Source organism: Balaenoptera musculus, chromosome 12 (assembly GCF_009873245.2).
Source record: "Balaenoptera musculus isolate JJ_BM4_2016_0621 chromosome 12, mBalMus1.pri.v3, whole genome shotgun sequence".
In the NCBI taxonomy this organism is placed as follows: domain Eukaryota; kingdom Metazoa; phylum Chordata; class Mammalia; order Artiodactyla; family Balaenopteridae; genus Balaenoptera; species Balaenoptera musculus.
Window position 1 is genome coordinate 34,264,887 of NC_045796.1, and position 16,491 is coordinate 34,281,377.

The window sequence follows — 16,491 nt, forward strand, 5'->3', positions numbered from 1 at the left end:
TACAGTTTATTCTGTGGTCCACAATCATTTATCAAGGCAACTAGACTTTTCTGCAAATTCAGAATTCTGGAAATTTTTAGATTCCCTTATTCTATACTTTTGTTTATAAAACTTAAAATCTAATGATTTAAAAAAACAAATCACATTGGAATATACTAAATATATTAATTAAGTACTGTGAGAGTGTTAAACTATAAATGGTACATATATACACATACACATCCTCTCAAAATCTAGGAGGCTTGCAAAATTTTCTCTCTTAACTGAAAGGTTCAACTTCAAATAGAACTCTTTAAATCTTTTTATGAAGATGCCAGTGTTCTACACTTTTTCAGAAGGAATTTTGAGATTCACTCTGCTCTGATTCTTAGGTGTAACTATTTGATTCTTGCTCTTTTCATTCACAGACATACACAGTGACTATGTTTTAAAGAATCTTTTGTATAATAAATATCATTATGTTTCTAGCCTGCTGAAGTAATTTCTGTAAGGTAACTCCAGAAAAGCCAATAATCAATTAATACTTTCTCACAGTCTAGTGCCGAATAATCCAAATCCTAAGAATTTAAAGACTAAAATTTGATGAATACTTTTAAATTTATGCATAGTTTTCAGTAATGTATTTCTGCAGTTTTCAGTAGTGTGTATGTGTGTTTAAATGAAAATGAGCTTTGAAGACTACACATTTTATTTCTCTTGTTCTTACATAATACCTAGTGAATCTCCAGTTTCAGATTAGACTACTAACATAACTTAGAAATGAAAATATGATTTTTGAGGTATTTTATAAAAGATAAGAAAGGATCTAAAACTCCAAAAGAGATGACAACTTAGGATCCATAATCCTAAGTTTTGAACAGAAGTTCAAATCCATAATCAGGAGCAGGAACATATTCTAATTTCTAATTCTAAAACGAACATTGGAACTTGTGTTTGTCCTTGACAAATATCTCCTTCTATAAAATGAGGATAATTATATTAACCTACTAAAAATTTTTGCTATGTAAATGAATGTGTTAACACTCACAATGCACTAGATACTATTCAACCAATCTAAAGCATCTGGCACTCAAGATGCAGTTAAACAAAGAGCCTCGGGAAATGGCACAGCCCAGTGGTCAGTTGAGAGGACCGTACAAGGAGAGACATAGTTAACACTGCACAAGGTGCCTTTCCCAAGTGCCAGGCATGAAATAGTTGCTCAGGTGTTCATCATTCAGAATTTGCACAGATGAACTTGCTATTTGTATTAGATTAGTCCTGTTACAGAAAGCGAGTGTTATGAGTAATAAACCACTAATAGACTACCCTCTATGATCTTTTTCTAAATGTCATGTGCCAAATAGGATAAAGCTCCCATATTAAAATCCACATTCAAGATGACTGGAAAAACACTATTTTTCATTCATATTATACAACTTTGGCAGGCAAGCCCCTAGCTTTAACTCACCATGTAAGTTTAGATTATGTCTCAAAACTATCTTTAGATAGTAATTATCAGTGGCTTTTAATAAGAAAGATTTAAGCAAAGTTTTGCCTTTCATATTTTCTAAAAAGTTATATTTTTTAGATTCATCTCTTCGAAAACCATATTGTAATCACAATCAGGGTACTACAGGAGAAAAGAAGGAAGGGAGAGAAGAAAGGAATGAGGGAGGAAAGGACAGAGAGAAGGAGAGAGATTAGAGAGAGAGAAAGAGAGGAAGGAGGGAGGAGGGGAGGAGGGAAGGAAGGGAGGAAGGGAGGGAGAAAAGCTATACAATTTTCTTCACTTAAGTTTGTTCTAAATGACAGAACTTAGGCCAAAATTGTGTTACTTTATTCCAAAGGTTACTACAAGACTTACAGAGACCCTTAAAGAAGTTATAAAAATCGAAACAGAGCATAGAATAAGTTTCTGATTGTAAAAATAGGTGACATTTCAAAGTCCATTTCATAAAAGAAGTCATCAGATCAATACATCATTGTGTCATTTTTAACAATAGTATCTAAACTTTAGCTCTGATACTGAAATGAATAATAAAAAAGAGAACTCCAAGGTACACACATATCCACGTGGGATTGTGGATAATTTTTGTTTTAACATGCACATTAGTTAAAAATACTCTAAGAAACCTATGAAATATTTCTAAGAACACTGGGACAAAATAAAAGGATATGTAGAAATTCCTTGCACTTGAGTAGTTTTGAGGTATTGATATGCTTTTAATCATGGAATGGAAGTGAGATGCCAACAGCAAAAAAAAAGGAAAAGAAAAAGAAATTTTACAAAGACATATCTGAGCTTCCCAATGGTAAGATTGCTGAGGTGGAATACTCTGAAATGGAGTCACTTAAATATGCTCTATGAATAAAAGGTTTGGAGCAGGAGATGAATTTAAAATAATCCTACATTTGTACTACTGGTCTAGTCCAATGGATTAGAGTCTGCTTGAGATGAAAAATATTAATTATTATTTCATTCGTTCATTTAATTCTACTCAAAACTCTTCAATACCACCCATCTGACTTAGATTAAAAGGCAAAATCTTTACAATGATCTAACCTCCCATTACTTCTCTGTCCTTTCTAATTGTGCCTTAGACCTTTGTAAGCCTGTTCCCTGTGCCCAGAGTACCCTTCAAGCTGATATCTGTATGAATCACTCCCACATCAGTTTCAAGTGTTTGCTCCAGTGTGACCTTCTCAATGAGGTCAACCTTTATCACAATTTAAAAATAGCAACCATCCTTCACTCCTAGAACTCCTGACTCCTCTTACCCTGCTGTATTTGTCCAGAATCCATCACCCTCTACATTCTACACAATATAGGTATTCATTATATTACTTATTCATTATATATTCATATTTCTGTCTCCTCAACTAGAATATAAACTCCATAAGAGCAGGGATACGTGTGTGTTTTTGTTTTGTTTTGTTTTTGGCTCTCTTTTACTCACTGAACATATTCATTCATTAACCAATGAATGAATACACATAGGCCCAACCCCACCAATTTCCTGCTCAAATTCTGACCTTTGAACTCAGTCTTACCAATGGGTACAGCCCAGAATCTGTCTTCTTTCTGTCTGCCTGGTATACACTGAGCCTGGCATGAGTCTTGAGAACCATGTGCCAATCTGATGCCATCTTTCTCTAACCTCTACCTTGTTTTCTCATTCACTGCAACTAGGCTTCTGCCTTAGTTCCCGCTTAGCTACCCATTTCAAAGTTGTGACTCTACACAAATCCTAAACCCCAATCTTCTAGATTAGAAACTAAACAATTTGGCCATTAACAACATTTTCTTCCTGATCTTTTCCACTGGGTCTCCAGGTGCTAAATAAGGACCTACTGCAAACTAGACAGATGACCTGGAGTCACCTTTTTTTTTTTTTAAATTATCCTCTTGGAAACTCTTCCAGACATGTTCCACCTATATGACAGAATCCTACTGGATAGCTAATGCTGACTGGACTCAAGAGTGCAATTGATACATCCTTTGGACTCTACAACTTAGACAGCTAGCCACCCCACAAATCTTGTTATGCATAGGCTAGGTTGAAGTTAGTTTTCCCTATTCTGGACCCCACTTAGACCTCTATTCCTCCTCTTCCATTGTTGCCCACAATTGTAGTTCCATAATTCTAAAGCAGATTGTGAAAGAAGATATGAGACCTCATATAAAGTTTAAGTGAATTTCTTTTTATATTTCACTGCTAAATATATTTGGATTAAAAGAAAGAACAATGATTCAGGCTCAGAGGTCCACATTGAAAAGTCTAGCACATTAGTCACTGTCAATGAATCAGCAGTATTTATTAAATGTATGAATAGAAAAATAGTGGCAATGATCTGCTTTAGATAAATGGGAATGGAGAAAATACTGGGATGTGAAATCTACCAAAAAGTAAACTTTTTTGAGTAGTAGCTATTACAATATAATTGTAAGGTGTCAAAATTCCAAATACTACTTCAGAAATTCTTCTTATTTAAATAAATCCATCCCATAAAAAAACAAATTCATGTTTTTCTTACAGCAGTCATATCTGGGTAGAACTCTTGGGATACCTATTTGAGCTGTTAAATAATTATATCTGAAGAAGGTGAAGAGTGTAGTTATTATAGTGAGGTGACAGTTATCCCATCTCTCAGGAGCTACAGTAACTGAAGTGTACTAAGAAAGAATCGGCAGAGCAGGCACAGTTCTTCATAATCCCTAGCAACTCTTGATACAGATTCAGTTCATCACTCTGCATGGAATCTTAGAAGAAAAATATTTTAGGAATAAGATATATCAGCAATTTGTATACATTGATATATCAGATTTTTGAAATATAATATATAATGTATGTCATTTAAAAAAATTCTAACACATCCACAATATAATAGTCGATGTTGAATATGTTCTTATTCTTAGCCATACATTTATCTATTATTAATCATTTTTACCAAACTAGTAGGCCAGTATGTAGTGAACAAGCCAACAAGTTACATGTGTAGCAAAAGAAAATATCAACAACAACAACAAAAAATCAATTCCAGCTTTACTGCCACAATAAATCCCCTGAAAAGTTCTCTGGTAATTTATAAAGTGTTCTCACATTTTATAGCACGGGATGTTTTAGAACTGTGCAATTTATGGTGATATGGAAGTTCCATATTAAATTTTTAAGTATTCTTGCCAAACATGAGTGAGGATCGTCTCAAACATGTTTTTATTTTAAATCCCAGAAGACATGTAAAAACACATTTATATTCATTTAATACTTTCTTGACATTTTTTAAGAATTCAGAAGTTCAAATACAAGTATGCATTCTGAAAACAATAGAATGTAATACTAGAATCTTGGACTTGAAAAAGGACTGGAGACTTGATGAGTCTTAACTTCCTCTCTGTAGAGGCCTTCAGTCCTAAATCATCTCTGACAAGCTGCACATCTGATCACTGCATGGACATTTCCAGAAGCTGGGTGCTCCAACACAACCCAGTTATTTCTGAACAGCTCACAATAGGGAAGGGAGAGGAGAGGGAAGAGGTTTCCTCCCATTTTATTTAACTCAAACATTCCTCTTTGTCACACTCTTCTATGGATCCAAGTTCAGGCTTTAGAAAGAATATTTTAGTCTCTCTTCCAAATAACAACCCTTCTAAAAATTCGAAGACATATCTTATGATTTCCTAAGTCTTTCTTTCTCCAAATTAACAGTCTTTACTTGGGCTAATTCTCCTCTGAAAATCTTTTCAGACTTCTAACCATTCTACTCTCCCTTCTCTGAATTTACATCCATTTGTCAATGAAGCACCCAAATGTATATTAAACAAACAAACCTACCTGCTTCTGAGTTTTTTATAAAAGTGAGTTAATTTTTCTGTCACCATATCACACTATATGTTCATATTGAACTTGCTGCAATTCAGACTGCCTTTCTCATCCTGTCTTTGTACTCATTCCTGTACATATAAAGGAGAAAACAAATTTCCAGAAGAGAGCAAAATGAAATTAACATCTGGAGACAAATAATAAAACCAACTCCATGTAGGTTCTATTCATGGACCAGGCTATAGAGACATTTATAGATTCCTGAATCTGATATTCACCAGCTTAGCTACCTGAATCAATTCTGGACCACCTGCAGTTGTCATATGCTTGAATTTTATTTTCCATCAAGCCATTACCAAGACAAATGAACATAAGGAAACCTCTATCACAGCCCTACAAACTTCTTTCTGAATTGACCGTGATCCACCATGCAATAGTCTTTGAAAACTGTTTTCAATCAGTGGCAATTTACCTACTATTATATTTCCATTTCCACATATTATTTACACAGATGTGAGGAAAAGGTATTTTCTGCTGCCTCGTTGAAATACAGAACTACTTTGACTACATTGTTTTCCTATTTTGTCAATCTTCAATTTAGTTAAGGAATTTCCTTGGAATATCTTTCTTGCTGAGTCAATGTTATTCATACTACAATTCAGTGTGTTCTAGAAACTACATAAGATTTCAAATAAAATAATTTTTTAAAACTCTAATTAAGTTTCTAACTTAGTTACAACATCTGAAAAACTTTGCTTCGTGTCAACATTCTTAGTAAACTGGCACCATACTATAAGGGAAAACAGAACTCATTCTAAACAATTAATTCTTGGTCAGGAAGGTCAGTGCTAGTATAACTGAAAAGAGAAAATTGATGACAGCCAAGAAAACACCTCTTCAATCAAACTCATATTCAATGATCTTCACTGAGAGCTTGCTTTAACAGAACGGCATTGAAAAGGAAACATGGCCTCAAAAATTAAGTGGAAAGAAACTTTGGTACTATAAAAAGGGAACTTTAGCATAAAGTTCCTTATAAAGTTCCCTGTAGCATAAAGCAATACTAGAAGTGCTCTTAGTTGTTAAAAATTAAGTTATCATTTGCATGAACTTAAGAGACAGCTACTCCAAGCCCCAGGTTTTAAATTTGTCCAACTATAATAAATAATGGCTGGAGGTGAAATAATCTCACGTATATAAGGCATTTTAAAATTATAAAGCACTATACAAATTTAAGGCATTATGAAATATATTTTATGTAGACTTTTAATATTAACAGGTTTTAACCATTTATCCAGTCTCTAAACATATTGCAAATAATCTATAAAATACACAATAACTGATGTTAGAATGCAGAATATAGCAGTGTATAGTAGACTCTGTGCTATAGTTATTTTGCATAGAATTCCTTATTATGTATAATGTTCAAGTTATCTCTCAACAGAATGGCAGTATAAATTCTCCCTTCTGAATTCACTTCATCTTGTGCCTGGACCATAGAAATCGGAGTTAATTTTACCTCAAATAAACCTGGGGAAGGGGGATGGGAAGGGAGAGAGAATAAGAGAAAAGGCGGATGGGGAGCACACTATGGAAAATTGTCAGGAACCCACTTGATGCCTACTCTGCATGCTTTGAGCTTCTGCCCACTCCAAGTGAACAGAGGATTGGTGATCTTGGTCTCTTCACTCCCAGCTGCCTAACAGTATTAAAGTATTATGTACTGTTAAAACATATCACATAATTAAGTAAAGTTAATATTTAAAAGTAGTATTTTTAAAAACCAGCTGCCAAAGATATTCTCAAACTCACTCTCATAAATTCTATTAATTAAGCCACATTGACCCCATTTTACTTCTCAAAGAAGGAAAAGCAAAAATAGAAGGAAAAAAGTTTATAGTGAACTTAAGATCACTTTCATTCTAGGAATTTTAATCAAGAGGTTATTATTATAGCAAGGAGCTTAGAGTGCTTTTTTTACTCCTTTTAAAATAAAATAGTAATGTTAGACATGCTAGATTACAAGCAGAAAACCTATCAGAACTGTTAGACGTAGCTTTATTCCAGTTAACTAAAAGAGGGATAAGTATATTTCAAAATTTTGGCAGATTCAGCCTCAGCAAAACTGTCGAAAGCACTAGTCTCCAGATTTTGTACTCTTAGGGTAAATATTTTGATATTTGAAACCAAACCTTAAATATTTCTTAATTTTTTAAATTTGATACATGTTTTCTAACTTACAGAAAAGATTTCTGAAACTTTGTATTATAAATTATTTTTTTAAACGCTGCACATGTGCTTCTTTTAAAATTCATGATCATAAAGTAACTCTTCAAAGTCTCCCAAGAGTTTCAGAAATGATATGCATATTAACATTAAGGCGCTCTGAGGAGTATAATTTGAGTTACATTAAGTGCAGCTGTTTTCCGAAGTCCCAGTGAAGGGTATATCTGGTCACAGTGGTCTTAATTAAAATACAAATGATATACAGGTCTCATCTGTATTTAAGCAAGCGGAGACATTTCACTATAATAAAATAGGATACCTAAAATAGGATGTGGGTAAAGAAAAGGTGAGGCTAGAAGCAACAATGCCATGAAAGAAAAAATCCACATGCTTAACGCCTTTACAAACCCCGTTCAGAGTTGGAAACAACGTCCTTAAAAAAAAGATGTATCAGCTGCCCTCGCTTAAGTTCCAAGACGAACCACAGATTGGGAAAGCTCTCTATGTAGGCATGGAATCTAATTGGGAGAAACTTTTTTAAAACATTTAATTGGTTAAAAGTTTGCCTCTTGGAGAGATTTCGAAAATCAATTTGCAGGATGTATAGTGATAGCAAGTCCGCTTAGAAACGAATGAAAGATGAAAAGGGCTTTGTGTTCTTTTGGGGGAGGTGGGCAGTTCCCCCTACACGCTGAACTCAGGGAGTTGAAAGTGAACTTGCATCAAGCTTAGCCGCTCTTGCCCCAAAGCGCACTCCTCAAGGGCAAAGCAAGAAAGCGGTCCCTCGCCTGCAACTGTGAGAAGAAGGGACCCGTGAGGGGCCGGGGGCCCTGGCAAAGGGTGTCATGTGGAGCCCGTGCCTCGACTGTACCTCTTTGCTGATGCGCCGGTGGCTGCCGCCGCTGCTGCTGCTGGCGCTGCTGCTGGCGCTGCGCCTGGCCGCCCCCGAGGCCTCCGCTGAGCAGCAGGACCAGGAGGACCCCGGCGGCTCCAGGCATTGCGGCGGCCCCGAGCAGACCCACTTCTCAGGAGCCGCAGTCGCTGCCGCCCGCTCCCCTGGCCAGAGCTTGTGAGCCGAATGAGCCGCAGCTGCTGGGTAGGGGAAGGAGACAGCCCCCGCCGGCCTCGGCTCGGCCGGCGCCGGAGGGTGGGGGGAGAAAGAGGACACTCCCCCTCCCTCCCCCTTCCCGGGCCCTCGCCCCACGGACGTCCCGGCCCAGGCCCTTAAAGGGTCCTCCGTGAAAAAGGCCTTTCCTACGGCGGTCCTTCCCTCTGAGAAGGGATTGGCTTGATCTGTTAGCTGAACTTCCTTTAAGTTAAAGAAAGTAATTGATAGGAGAGCAGTTTGTGATCTTCAAAATCCCTCCACATGGAAGGCATTACTTGTGGGAAATCTGCACAGCTGGGGTCTTTACCGAAGCTGAGTAGATGTACCTCCTGAGAAAGGCCTGGCAAAGCTGTGTGCGACCACTGTGGATCCAGGTGATCCACGTTGGTGGTAAGACTACCCAAAGGCCCCGTTGACTGCGAAGTTACCAGGAGGCAGAAGGTGGTCCCCGGGATGCTGCGATCAGGCCAGGAGACTTACTGCTTGGTAGACTGCTGGCAAGGCAGCAAAGGGAGGACAAAATAAAACAAGCCCCCTTCATCCACTGCAGTGTTTATGACCAATATAAAGGTAAAAATTAAGGTTTTCCGGTCAGTCAGGAAACATTTATTTAAAGAGGATAAAAGGTCTTTTCATTTGTTTCCCTTCAGACTCAAAATTTCATGTTTCCAGTCCCCATTCCTTCCCTTTAACTCAACAGAATGTCTGCAAGTTTTTCTAACACCCCATGTTCAGATGACAGTTCCTTACTAGTTTTTTGTTTCTTTGTGTGTTTGTTTTTTTATGGTCTGTGGTTCTCATAAGGTTTGGAACAGCTCCTTACTGGGGTTTTATGAGAATTGCAGGGTGTCTTTTGGTGTACTCAGCGACTAGGGGTACTATGGCATCAGTATACAGTGAGGTCAGAGAGTTAGTTGTCCCACAATGGGTGGGACAGTCCCACACCATAAATTGTCCCCCATGCAGATCTGAAAGGGCCACTGGACATTCATGTAGGTAAAAACCCTTGCATTATATTTGAAGCCCAATTTAAGTCTGTTTTGCACTCAAGCAAAATTTTTCACACAGTTTTTATTTTCCTGGATGCATCTATTATGTAAATTGAGGAAAGAATATGTCTGTGTTTTTTAACTTTATCAAGATTTGTTTAACCATTTCAGAAAATCACATAACTGATAACAGTTCTGCTCATGGTATTGACTACAGGACAATATCAATACCCCACCTGTCACATTGATGGTGACTCTGGGAATAGGTTCACGCTTCTGTTTCATTTTGCCTGCTAAGGTAGTTTTACCCAAGCATTTACACATTGAAATACATATTGTTTTATATAGATAAATTTTTTCCCCTTTATTTTATACTTAAGATTTTACATTGATTTTTTAAAATATTATATTGAAGTTAGGTGATATTATCTATGGATTTCCTTTCACTAAAGTAAAGGAGGTATTGTTCCTAATAGGATTGATTGAGACCCATTGGCCAAATGGTACTGAAGTGAATGAATATCCCTCGATGTTACCCATCTTTCCGAGTTTTATTAATATTAGTACTAGGAAACTTTAAAATCAATTTTTCTTTATTGTAGAAGCAAAATGGAAAATGGCCCACACCTTGAGAATAAGACTGTGATCTCTGCTGTCAACTTTACTTGTTTGATTCAACACAGGGAAAAAAAATACAAAATTATTTAACCAAAATTAAGATACAAAACCAGTACTACTAGAGCTATAATTTTTTTTCAAATAAACCTAATTGAGGTACAGTTTACACAAAATAAATGCATCCATTTGATATGTTTAAAAATGTAAACAACCATTTGACAACTACTCAATTAATATAGCCTATTTCTATCATTCCCCCAAAGTTTTCTTTTCTGCCCTTTTGCAATAATTTCCCCAACCAGCATCCCTAGAAACAGGCAACCACTGATCTGATTTCTGTCACTATAGATTATTTTAGCTCTTCAAAAATTTTATATAAATGGAATAATAAAATAATAATCTTTTGTGTCTGTTTTTTTCACTCAGGACAGTGTTCTGGAGGTATAGCCGTGTTGTTGCTTTATGTCAGTAGTGTGTTCCTTTTCATTGCTGAATAGTATTCTATTGTATGGATATATCAAAATTTGTTTATACATTTACCTGTTGAAGTACATTTGGACTGTTCCAGTTTTGAGCTATTAAATATAAAGCTGCTATGAATATTTGAATACAGTGTTTGTGTGGACATATGCTTATATTCCTCGATTCCCGAGAGTGATATTATCGGGGGTTTTGGTAGGTATATAATTGAAATTATGAAACTGTTTTACAGTATGGCTGTATCATTTTAAATTCCTCCAGTAGTATATGAGAGTTCCAGATTATCTGCATTTTTGCCAACACCAATAATTAAAATTATTTAATTTTAGTGACTAGTGTCTCACTGGCATTGTCATGTGCATTTCTCTGGTAATGCTGAAAATGTTTTCAGGGCTTACTGGGCATTCCTATGACTTTCTTTTGTGAAATGTCTATTCAAATCTTTTGTTCATTTTTCTAATTGTTTAATTTGCCATACTATTATTAAGTGATAAGATTTAAATATAAATTCAGGAGAAAAGTCTTTTGTCAGATATACTTAATGTAGTGCATATTGTCCTCAGTATGTGGCTTGACTTTTCAATTTCTCGACTGCTGTTGGAGGAGGTCATCGGGAGGATGTGACAGCCAGTTGAGCCGGGCAATTGGAGGCGCCTCTCCCTGTTCCCTATCCTTGGAAAGTGCATTAATGCTGCCTGCCTTCCCTCCACTAGAAGGTGCCTCTAGGACACACCCTTGAAACACTAATGTGTTGTTGAGATCATCTGGACGGTATATGTGGCTGAAGCCAGCTAAGGCCTCCATATAAACTTTAAGATTCCAGCGGGCTGGTATGGAGATCTATGCACCTTGCAGCTGCACAAGACAACCCTCCCTTGCTTGTTAAATCATCTGCCACCTACAAATCCTCAGTGGTTTGCCTCTTCCATCTCCTCTTGCCCTCCATGTACTGGGGCCAGTTGTGAGGCTACAACTGCTTTAGCAGAAGTAGTTAATTGTAAATTCCATTTATTAAGCCTTTTCATTTATGCTTAATAGTTTTTGTGTCCCATTTCAGAAATCTTTGCTTTCTCTATTTTTCCCTAGAAATTTTATAGTCTTGGGTTTATGATTTATTAGTGTTTGCTATGAAGTAAATGCCTTAGGTAAGGGCTTTTTTTTTTTTTTAATGCAGATATCCATTCATTTTAGTACTGTTTGTTGAGAGAATTATTATTTTCCCATCTGATTACCTTGGCCCTTTTTTTAGAAGTCAATTGATCAAATGTGGGTCTAATTTTAGACTCTCTTTTCATATATCCAAATATATATATATGATAGTTTATGCCAATATCATAGTCTTTATTAGTGTAGCTTTATAGAAACCTCGAAGTTAAGTAATGTAAATCCAACAGTTTTGTTTTACAAACAAAACTCTTTTGTCTATTCTAGGTCCTTTGCATTTCCATACAATTATTAAAGTCAGCTTGTCAATTTCCATCCCCAAAATATAGTGTCGTAGGGAGTTTGATGGCAATTGGGTGGAATCTATAGCTAAATTTGGGAGGAAATTGATATTTTAGCAATACTGTGCCTTCCAATCCATGAATATAGCATGTTTCCATTTATTCACATCTTCAGTATTATAAGCAGTGCTTTTTAGTCTTCAATTTATGTCTTCAACATACTTCCTAAAATTTACCTCTAAATATTCATGTTTTTGGATGCTATCATGAGCAGTATTTTTAAATTTAATTTTTCACACTAATGGTAATACAAGTGATTTTGGTTATATACATTGGATCCAGCAAAATTGTTAAAATAACTTCAAGTAGCTTATATGTAGATGCCTTAGAATACCTCATGTACAGAATCTCCAAAATAAAAGCAATTTTCCTTCTTCCTTTTCAACCTGTATGTCTTTTATATTTTTTCCTTGCCATATTGCCCTGGATGTGACCTCCAGTAAAAAGTTGAATAAAGTGTTGAGAGTGGATGTTTTTTGCCTTATTTCTGATCAGAGGGGAAAGCAGTCATTCATTAACCATTATGGTGATGGTTACTGGTTTTCAGTAGGTGCTTGTTATGAAGTTGAAGGAAATTCCACTCTTCTACTGAAAGTTTTTGTGACAAAAGAGTATTAAATTTGGGCAATGGTTTTCTGCATCTATTTAAATAAACATATTTTTCTCTGTTTGGTGAATTACAGTAACAGATTGTTCAATGGTAATCAAACTCACAGTCCTGGCATAAACCCCAATTTGTCATGAGAGATTATCCCTATTATATGTTGCTGGTTTCAATTTACTAGTATTTGATAAGTATTTTTATGTCTGTGTTCATGAGGGTTATTAGTCTATAGTAATTTTTCTTGTAATATTTATATCTGGTTTTGGTATCAGAGTAATGCTGGCCTTATATAATTAGTTGGAATATCGTCCTTCCTGAAACAGTTTGTGTAGAATTTATACAATTTCTTCCCTAAGTGTTTTATAGAACATACTAGTGAAACCATCTGAGTCCACACTTCTTTTTTTTTGAAGATTTTTTTGTTACAAATTCTATGTTTTAAGTAGGTATAGAATGATTCAAATTTTCTGTTTTATCTTGAATCAGTTTTGATAATTTGTATCTTTTAAGTAATATATCTATTTGGCTAAGTTGTCAAATTTATTGGCATAAATTATTCTTAATATTTCTTTATTATCTTTTTAATGTCTATGGCATCTGTAGTAAATGACACCTTTTTCCCGATATTGGTAATTTGCGCCTCCTCTATTTTTTTTTTAATAAATTTAATTATTTATTTATTTATTTTTGGCTGCGTTGGGTCTTCATTGCTGCACGTGGGCTTTCTCTAGTTGTGGCGAGTGGGAGCTGCTCTTTGTTGCGGTGCATAGGCTTCTTATTGCGGTGCTTCTCTTGTTGCAGAGCATGGGTTCTAGGCGGGTGGCCTTTAGTAGTTGTGGCATGTGGGCTCAGTAGTTGTGGCTTGCAGGCTCTAGAGCGCAGGCTCAGTAGTTGTGGCACACAGGCTTAGTTGCTCCGCGGCATGTGGGATCTTCCCAGGCCAGGGCTCGAACCTGTGTCCCCTGCATTGGCAGGCGGATTCTTAACCACTGAGCCACCAGGGAAGTCCCTCCTCTATTTTTTTTATATCAGCCTTTTTTCATAGAGGCTTGTCAATTTTATTCATTCTTTCAAAGAATCAACTTTTGGTTTCAGTGATTTTTTTTTTATTGTTTGTCAATTTTCTGTTTCATTCATTTTCCCTTGTATCTTTAAATTTTCCTTCCTTCTATTTATTTTAGGTTTACTTCAGTCTTCTTTTTAGCTTCTTATGGTGGAAACTTAGATCACTAATTATAGACGTTTCTTCTTATATAACTTATATCACTATTATAACTTTATATTAATATTTATTAAAAGACTCCTAAAGCTCTGAATTTTTCTCTAAGTAGAGCCTTAGCTACAAATAACAAATTTGGAATTTAAAAATTTTTTAATTCAAAATATTTTTAAAAATTTCTTTTGTGATTTCTTCTTTGACATATGTGTTATTTTGAAGTGTGTTGTTGCTATGGTCTCAATGTTTCTATCTCCCCAAGATTTATATGTTGAAATTCTAATGCCTAATATTATTGTATTAGGAGGTGAGGCCCTTCGAATGTGATCAGGTCATGAGGATTGAGCCTCATGAATAGGATTAGTACCCTTATGAAAGAGACTTGAGAGCTCCCTTGCCCCCCTTTCACCATTTGAGGACACAACAAAAAGACCTGGAAGCAGGTCCTCACCAGACACCAAATGTGCTGACACCTTGATCTTGTACTTCTCAGTCTCCAAAACTGTGAGAAATAAATGTCTGTTCTTTATAAGGTACCCAGTCTATGATATTTTGTTATAGCAGCTGAAATGGATTAAGACAGTTGTTAATGTCCAATTTTTGGAGGTCTTTCTAGATATTTTATTGTCATTAATTTCTAGTTTCAGTCTCTTATGGTCAGAGATTATATTTAAATACTTTTAAATATATTGAGACTTGTTCTTAATTCTAGCACATTGTCTATCTTAATGAATGTTCCATATTCAGTTGAAAACAATGGCATTCTGGTGTTCTGAGGTGGCAAGTTCTATAAAGGTTAATTAGGTCAAACTGGTTGATAGTGGTTTTTTTTATACGTAATCATTTGCTGTTTGTTCTATCAATTACTAAGAGATAAATATTGAAATCTCCCACTGTAATTATTGATATTTCTATTTTACCTTTCCAGTCTTATATTATCTATTGCTTCATAACAAATTATGCCCACATTTAGAAGCTTAAAATAATAAACATTTATTATCTCAAAGTTACTATGGATCAGGAATTCAGAACCATTTATTTGGTGGTTTTCTTCACTTGGGTGAGGAAAGGAAGGAGGAATCTATAATGCTATTTATGACCTAGTCGCAGAAATCACATACCATCTCTTTTGTCAAATTTTATTCATTAGAAGCAGGGTAAGTATAGATCACACTCAAGGATGGGGAATTAGCCTCCACCTTTTGAAGAAAGAGTATCAAAAAATTTGTGGGTATGTTTTAAAACAACCACAATCCTGTAAGATTTTGTTTTGTGTAATAAGAAGCTCAGTGTATACACACTAGTATTGTTATGTCTTCCTCAAAATGTAATCTGTTATCACTATGAAATCTCTCTTTATCTCTATTAATATTTTTCATCTAAAATCCATTTTCTTATTACTCATATATCTACTCCATATTTCTGATAATTAATGTTTGCTTGGCATATTTTTTCCATCCTTTACTTTTCAATCTGAATCTTCACATATAGAGAGTGTCTCTTACAGCCAATATATAATTGAATCTTGCTTTTTCATCTAGACTGATAACTACTGCCTTATTATTGGAGTGTTTAGACCTACACTGTCTAATGCAGTAACCACTAACCACATATGGCTGTTTAAATTTAAACTTAAATAAATTAAAATAAAATAAATAAAAAATTCCAATCTTCAGTCACCCTAGCCATAGTTCAAATGTTCAAAAGCCACATGTGGACAATATAGGCTATATGTGGACAAGGAACATTTCTTTTATAACTGAAAGTTCTATCATGCAGTTCTTGTTTAGACACTTTACACTTAATATAATTATTGATATGATTGAGTTAAATATACCTGATTTTTTGTTTTCTATTTCCTCCATCTATTCTTTATTCTTTTTCTCTTTTTCTGCTTTCTTTTTGAATAATTATTTTTTAGTATTCTATTTATATCTGCACTATTGTACTATTGTGTATATATGTGATATATACACATATATGTCTAGTACATATATACATTGATATAATAGCACTATTATACATCATAATATACATTATTATAAATAATAGTCTACATATATGTACATATATTGTGTGTATATATAAATGGCATGCAATATGCAACTTTTAGATGTTTCATTATATTCTAGATTGCATAATTTCTGATGATGAGTCTGTAATTATTCTTTTGTTTCTCTTTATTCAGGCTGATTTTAAGATTATTATATAATCCTTGGTTTGGTAAATTTTATTATTATGTACCTTGATATGGATTTCTTTGATGTTTATATTGCTTAGGGATCATTGAGCTTCTTGGAACTGTGAGCTTAGAGTTTTCATAAAATTTAGGAAAATTTAAGTAATTTCTTCTATAATCTCTTATGTCCTTTCCCACCCCCACCCCTCTACTTCTAAGATCAGTTCTCTTTCTATTCATTTTTTAAAATTCTTTTTTCTCTT

The 16,491-nt window shown here is 35.1% G+C and overlaps 1 protein-coding gene across 7 annotated transcripts in view; it reads right to left on the reverse strand.

Moving 5' to 3' along the window:
* LAMA2 (laminin subunit alpha 2) overlaps window positions 1-8,654 on the reverse strand; it is a 603,913-nt gene extending 595,259 nt beyond the window's left edge. For 4 of the 7 annotated variants that reach the window (XM_036871364.1, XM_036871359.1, XM_036871361.1 and 1 more), the window contains exon 1: window positions 8,401-8,653. In XM_036871364.1, coding sequence (XP_036727259.1) covers window positions 8,401-8,527 — 127 coding nt within the window. In that variant the 5' untranslated portion in view covers window positions 8,528-8,653. Of the gene's footprint in view, window positions 1-8,400 lie in introns of all 7 variants that reach the window. The other 3 variants (XM_036871358.1, XM_036871360.1, XM_036871357.1) reach the window with 1 other exon arrangement.
* Between the last annotated feature and the right edge of the window lie 7,837 nt (window positions 8,655-16,491).